The sequence below is a fragment of the Leptopilina heterotoma genome, unplaced genomic scaffold (assembly GCF_015476425.1).
Source record: "Leptopilina heterotoma isolate Lh14 unplaced genomic scaffold, ASM1547642v1 Lhet_407, whole genome shotgun sequence".
Classification (NCBI taxonomy): Eukaryota; Metazoa; Arthropoda; class Insecta; order Hymenoptera; family Figitidae; genus Leptopilina; species Leptopilina heterotoma.
The window spans coordinates 702,012-709,979 of NW_025111069.1; the positions used below are offsets into that span (position 1 = coordinate 702,012).

General features: G+C 31.4%; 1 protein-coding gene across 1 annotated transcript; it reads left to right on the plus strand.

The window, feature by feature from the left end:
* Positions 1-3,275: 3,275 nt before the first annotated feature.
* LOC122506319 (putative nuclease HARBI1) lies at positions 3,276-7,683 on the plus strand. Its single transcript, XM_043618434.1, has 4 exons — positions 3,276-3,345; positions 3,472-3,630; positions 6,554-6,782; positions 6,867-7,683. The coding sequence occupies exons 1-4, from the start codon at positions 3,276-3,278 to the stop codon at positions 7,681-7,683; spliced, it is 1,275 nt and encodes a 424-aa protein (XP_043474369.1).
* The last annotated feature ends 285 nt before the right edge of the window (positions 7,684-7,968 follow it).

Sequence of the window (7,968 nt, forward strand, 5' to 3'; positions counted from 1 at the left end):
AAAAATTTTAAGTTAAAATTCAGAAATTTTACTAAAAACGTCAAAACTGGAAACGAGCATTTTTATAATATGAATTGTGTATATAGATGAACAATTTGTGCATATAATGCATCTTCTAATACTTCTTATAAAGTTATAAAATTTAAAATAGTTTTGTCCACAAATTTTTTCAATTTTGTAATAAGATTTTTTTCCCTATAATTTAAGTGTTTATGGCACATTTTTATGTTATCTGAGAATTACAATCTAAAATAAGATCCATTAGCAACAAATACCAGTAAAATAAGTTCTAAAATTGGAAGTTCTACACTTAAAAACAATTTTTTTTGTAAAAATGTGAAGTTCACAAAAAAAGTGGTCAGTATCGTGGTATTACTATTCTTTTAATCTAAACACTCTCTGTGGTAATTATTACGACTTTTTTGAAGATTATATTAGAAACAAATTATCTGCCCAAAGAAAAGATTTATTTTGCAAAATTGTCGGAGTTAGGTTAGTATAAATGTCAGCTCCGTTGTGTCACATAAAATGTCAGTTCCGTGGCGCCTGTGACGTACAGTGTGAAGGTGCAAATTTATTAATCAAAAGTTGCTTCAACAACACATATTATAGAAAAGGACAGACATTTCAGTAAACAAAAACTAATTGAAATAAATTAAAAAGAATTCACAAAGAGTTTCAGTGAATCCCGCTTAGTGACAAATACGAATTGGAGCTATGTTGCAATTTTCCTAAATTCGTCAGACTGTATTGAACCTTCAAACCTTCTATTCATACTAATTCAATGGACAAGTTTTAGGGCCTTTAATTTTTTTTAATTTGTCAGCACGAATTCAATGCATGCCTTGGTCATTTCTTACGAATGCGAATTCGTTTGCACAACTTTAGGCAAATTGAATCGAATTCAATCAAATATACAAAGAGCTTGAATAAATTCCGCTTTCTACCAAAAATCTTAATAGATTTCAATCCGTTTGAATTAGTTTTTTTTACTGGGATAGTTGTGTCCTTTTATATTTCAGTGCTTCGGCAACCGTTGACTCATTAAAAAATACCTTAATATTCAAAAAAAGCCTTTACTTTTGGTGCTTAATTTAAAATGTCTTTATGTCAACCAATAAGCAGAAGCACAGTATTACTGTTGATCGTAACGCTCTTATCGGTGAATACTTTTCTAAAATTAGTTTTATGCGCTAATTTCATTATTATATAAATGAAATTCTCTCGTTATGTCAATCTGATAGTAAATATTTTTTTATCCCACATGGCTGCCTTTATACCCTTGTTGCTTAATATACTATTGCAGGGGGTATTTTTTGCATTAAAATGCTTTTTTAACTCAATGCTTTATTTAAATTTAGAATTAAAAGAAAATAAACTTTTGATATATGTTATGGACTTCCTTCTGAAGGTTTCCTATGAGTTAGGCAATGAAATAAATTTTTTTGTCGGAGTTGTAGTCATTAAAAGTTGTGCACAAAATAGACCCCGGGATGGGGCTACTTTGTGCATCGAACTTTGACTTTTTATAATGTTACGTAAACATTTTTTTGATCCTTCTCCTTCATTAAATTTTTTCTGTAGATATTTCAGAGTAAATTAAAAAAAGAATGAGATATTAAAAAAAATGTTGTAAATATTATACAACGAAATGTAAAATAAAACACTAACACTATGTAAATAAACACTAAGATTTTGCTAAAATCATGATTTATTAAAAATTAACAACCTTTCTTCAAATTTTATATTACTCAGAAAATAAATAACACTTTTTCTTTTTGAATATACATTTTACAATAATACATTATGATAATTATAATACTATCATTTAATAACTGAAGTTTATTCGTTTTAAGGATTTTAATTAACTTATTTATGGTTTTTGACAAACAAGTTCTTTTTAATAATTTTATTTATTAAATACCTCGCGTACATAAAATAGCCCCAGTTGACGGCAGTATAATTCAATGCATTTTGGGTGGTCAGCTCCGTGGCAGCCAATTTTCGAAAATTTGTTATAATTTTTTTATAATTATAGCTGTAGTAAAACCGTTTAAATTACAACTATATTATGCCCTAATGATGAGGAAAAGTGATGTTTAACATTAAGAAAACAAAATTTTTTTTCTTTTGAAACTGATTTTAAAATTGCACAGTTACGTGAAAATCACCCATTATGCATTTTGCAATGTAGCAGTAAAATTTGACGGAGTCACGAAAATATATTCTCCACAAGCATAACAGAACTTGTTTGGATCATTTTTGCAAATGTAAATGCGTTTTACCTTATTCATTTTTTATAAAGATGTTCAATATGTCATTAATCTGATAACAACGACCGTAAAAGACTATAAATAATGAAACTGGCTTCAGTAACAAAGTTAAGTCAACTTAAAAAAAAGTTGTTTTAATAAACAATGTACGAATCATTGCCAACATTCACTATAAATGAAAAAGCGGAAAATTCATAAAATTAGGTAAAAAGTAATTTTCTATATTTGTTAAAAGTGAGTTTTTGGATCGTAATATAATTTGTGTTTTGAGGTTTAGGCCAAAGAATCTTTTTTTTGACGTTTCGATGGTAGCCACCATCCTTTTCAAGAGAAAACATTCTAAAAAATTACATTTAATTATAAAAATTATAAGTTATTAATTACAAAAATGATAAATTACAATAATTGAAAGAAATTTTCTTTCTATAACAGAAACGTGAGACAACATACGTGGTAAAGCATGTTTAATTTATTTTTGGAGTTAAGAAACAACTCCTCACCACCACCACTACATATTTAAATAAATAAAATTAGTAAAAAGTTATGATTAAATTCATAACCTTTTTTTTATAAAGTCTCTGTGAGTAAAGTTAGCAGATAATTACCATAGATTATGAATTCTTTGGCCTAAACCTCAAAACACAAATTTTCTATATTTTTACTCAAGTGCTTATATCTTTTACATTTTCAAGGCAATTTTGATCGGCGACGGCTTATTTTCTTCCTAATAAATTGTACTTTGACGTCAGAGAAAAAAAACACCAAACAAATACGTTTTTCATGACGTAATTAATCGAAAATGTCAATCATTTGGGATGCAATCTGCCTTATCATCGCAGCTGCGCAATGCAGTTACCAACTTTATCTAAAGGATCTTTTGTGATTTGCTGTAAACCAGGTTTAACATCTTCATCAGTGAATTCCCAATCAACTTCGAGTATAGATACAGTCATGAGTGCCATAATGAATTTGACAGAAACTGTTTCCGCAAATTGTGTCATTATGACAGAGAATTTCGCTGATATTAATGCCAAACTTGATGACACACTCTCAAGACTTATTAATATGGAAGGTAGAGTGTCTAACCTCTCAGATCGTTTAGTGTCAGTGAAGGGGAGACTTGAAAGGTGTGAGATTAGTTGTTCTGAAAAAATTGAATCGAAAATTGAAACCAACAAATGTATTAATGAAATTATAGATCGAAACGAAAGAAAGCGAAACCTAATATTGTTTGGTCTTCCGGAAAACAACACTGCAAGCAATAATTCCTCAGAATCTGTTGAATCAGTTGATAATTTAAAAACTACTGTCATCGACAAGTTGAAAAGTCTCTCTGAAACGGATCTTGATTGTAGCCGTATTTTCAGAATCGGTTCATATGCGCAAGTCCCTTAGAAACCTAGACCAGTGAAAATCATATGTTCCACGGAGGAGAAGGGGCAGGCGGTACTGAGAACCTTCGTTGCTGCAAAGAGGGACCCAATCCAGTCTAAGGAATTAGTAAATTTGTCGATGACAAACGATAAGACCACGATGCAGAGAGAAGAAGTTCGAAGTGTGAGAGAGCAACTTACTTTGCGTCGACAGGAAGGAGAAATGAATTGAACGATGGTGTATCGCAGTGGTGTGCCTACAATTATCAAAATTCCCCCACGGAAACGTACAGCAACTCTTACTTTACTTTTGGGTGGGCCCACAGTGAATAAACTGTAACTCCTTTTCGCAATTCTATGTGTGCTCTCCCTTCCCCTCAACTACAGTAGCACTCTATGATGTTATCCTGTATATTTTCATGAAAACATTTAATATTGATAGTTTAATTTCCATAAGATCTTTATGAATACTATTTTTAATTATGATGTTTGTTGATTATGTTAGTGATTCATTTTATGAATATTTTTGTTATATTCATATAAATAATTATGTTTAATAATATTGGTTTATAATTTATGATATATTAATACTTTTAAAAAATCATAATAATTATTTCTCATAATATTGATTTATAATTTATGATATATTAATATTTTTGCTATAATTATGCATATAAATAATTATGTCAAATACTCTCGATTTACTATTGATTAATTAATTAACGTTAAATTGTTATTATATTTGATATTTTATAAAATCAAAGCTACGTTCAAAGCTATTGACACTCAAACAACGGAATATCCGCCTATTTTTTAAGTTATTTCATTTTGTGATCTTTATCGTCACCTTAGTATTAGGAGTACATTTGTACGAAATAGGTTTGATTTAAATAAATCGTTTTTTGAGTGTACATTTTTAAATTTTTATAATATCAAAATTAATTTTAATAAATTAAAATGTTAAGTAATGTAATTAAATAAAAAACAGGGTTTCTACTATAACCGGGAATAAGCCAGGAATTTTATGCCAATCCGGGAATTTTTAAACCAAATTAAAAAAAGTTTTATTATTTTAATTTGTTTTTAAAAAATCGCTTTTTATTTTAATTTTTATAGATATTTATACTGTTCTCTAAATTTGAATTAGTTAAAAATAATTAATTTAATTGTAAAAACTCAGTCACTGATTCAAATATAGTATGTAAATAAATTTAAAAAAAAATTATCGTCTTAATAGAAATTTTGTAAAATTTGTGACGTATGATTTTAAAATTTTATTTTAAGTTAAATTTCTGCATACGTCAGGCAAAATCCGAAGCTTTCAACAACAATAATAATGAGAATTAAATGAATAAATATCGCCGTCAGGCGCCAATTAATTTTAAGATAATTAATAAACTTTTAACTCTGACTCGACTCGACAATTAACAATTTAACTCCTCTGAGTTTCTCTCTTGCTTCTTATTCGTCCGCCATATTGGATCCGCTATTTAGAATTTTATAAATCTGACGTTAAGTTCGTAATCAGCGACCCCACAAACCTCCGCGTAATAATATTCAAGCAAATCTGTCGTTATTTAAAAAAGTTCTCCTGTCTTTTAAAATCCGCTGTTTTTTGAGGTTATGTCAAAATCCTGACGTGATGGAGCAAAACGGACTTCAGATTCGTGTTCAGCGCAACAAAATACATAAGGGAAGCGTGGTCTTATTCCTCGGCCAGGGTACTTTTATATTTTGTGTGGCTGTGTAATGATGTAAACCATTTAAATTTTACCCTAACAAATAATATTACTTGTGTTGCTAAGGAGCTTCGAATGTCGAAAAATTTTATAATTCGTGTAATTTTAAACGTAAGCCCTGGTTCGATTCAGACTTTAGGGATGCTAGAGGGCGTGTTAGGCAAGCTATAAGGGCTGCAAAAATGGATACGTTCTCTCTTGAAAGTAAAGATACTTTGTTGAGGGAGAAACGTGCCCTGAAGGAGACGGTTAATTTTAAAAAGAACAATTACAAAAAAGATTTACTGTCAAGGTTAGCAAACTGCACCCAATCGTCTCAGTTCTGGTCGATAATAAATTCTTTCAGGACACGTTCTATGTGTGTGCCTTATCTATGTGTGTGGACTTGCCTACTTGGTTGAATTATCTTGAAATTAGTTACCATATGATAGTCACAAATGGAACCATAGATAAGAATTTTCTCAATATTTTACACCCTATTTTCGATGGAAGTATTACGTTTGACAAACTTTCGGCAAGTCTTGCTCGTTGTAAGAATAAAAAGGCTCCCGGTGTTGACGAAATTGGCAATGCTTTCTACAAAAACCTTCCACAAAACTGGCTTTTATTTATGTTGCACCTATTTAACAATATTCTCTCTACTGAATCGGTTCCTAAAGACTGGAGTAGGCTTGTGATTTCTATGCTCTATAAGCGGAAGAGTTCAATGGACGACCCCGATTGCTACAGGCCTATTTTACTTGTACATAATGTGGCTAACATTTTTACTCAAATCCTGTGTTCTCGGCTTGTGGCTTGGGCTTCTGAATTTGACCTAATTCCAGGATCTAAAGCAGGTTTCCGGAAGGGTAGAAGTTGCCTTGATAACCTCTTTGTCTTGAATGCATCGATTCAGTTTCATTTAAGCAAACCGAATGCTTCGGTCTATGCCATTTTCTTGGACATAAGGGAGCTTTTCCATCTGTGTCTCACAAGCTACTTTGGAATAAACTACACAAGTTTTGATTAAGTTCAAAAATGATTAATATTGTCAGGAGCTTTTATTCTTATGCATACACGTGTATTAGAACTGGTGAGGGTTGTACTGAGTACGTGCGGGTGTCGAGAGGCGTATTGCAGGGCAAGGTATTAAGCCCGTATTTATTTTTGTTATTCATTTCGGACTTAGATGGGTATCTCATGGATCTAGAGTGTAGGGGTTTGGTCATTAATAATGCAACTGAAATGGTAGTTTTCGGATATCCTGGCGACTATGTTTTGTTGTCGGATTCACCCCTTCAGGTGAGCAAGAAGTTGAATGCTTTGTACACCTATTGTAAGGAGAACAGTTTGGTCGTCAACATAAACAAAACAAAAATTCTGATTCTCTCAAGATCACCAAATTCCAAGTCAAAGAGGTAATATAATAAGACAACGTCCCTTAATATCTAATTTTTTTATTGCATAAGTTTGCATAAAATTGCTTATTTTTTATGAAATAGGTCAATAGCAGATCGTTTTGGAGTCTCCAAAAATACAGCTTTGAGATGTACAATTAAAGTTGCCGAAGCACTAAAGAGCAAATCTGGAGAGTATATAAGGAGGCCTCGAGGACGCGAATTAACAAGAGTCCAAGAGCAACTTTTTGAAATAGGAGGTTTTCCTAATGTTATTGGAGCAGTCGACGGATGTCACATAAAAATAAGTGCTCCTTCAGTGGATGGTAATAGCTACGTGAATCGCAAGGGCTTCTATTCACTGAATTTGCAAGGCATTTGTGATGCTCAGCTGCGATTCATCGACGTGTTTGCCGGAATATGTGGCAGCGTAAACGATACCCGCGTATGGAGCATGAGTGACATAAAAGAGGAATTAGAAGAAAATGTTTCTGAATTTTGTCCAAGCGGGTCTCACATTCTCGGCGATTCAGCCTACAGCATAAAACAATTTTTGATTACACCATATAAAGACCGTGGATTTATGACAGCGACACAAAGAAATTTTAATAAAATCCTTTCACGCCATCGAGTTGTCATAGAACGGGCATTTGGTTTGCTGAAAGGCTGCTGTCGCAGATTAAAATACCTTTACATTCAAAATGTAAAATATGGGGCTCTAATTATCGTTGCTTGTTGTGTACTCCATAACATATGTCTAGAATTGGCAGACGATACCAACGAAGAAATATTAGGCGAACTGTCTACTATTGAAAACGAAGAAATCGAAGAAGTAAATATAAGAAATGATGAGCAAGATATTGTTGCTACAGATAAACGAGACTCTATAGCAGAAATTTTAATGACAGCTAGACGGCGTTAAAATTATTCTTAAAAATACTTTGTAATAATGAAATACATTGTTTAATAAAAGAAATATTTCCTATTTCCTTTTTAGCGTTCAGAAGTTGTTGAAGACCACTTATATGTTGATTTAAAATTAAAATTGTTTTACGTATTTTAAACATATAAATTCTCGTTCGAAAAAAAATAAAAAATTTTATTTCATTTTTGGATTTATGGAGATCGGGTGTGGTCGAATATGACAAATATTCGTCAATGTCAAATTGACCTAATGTGTGCGGACTAAAATTCATTACAAAAGCGA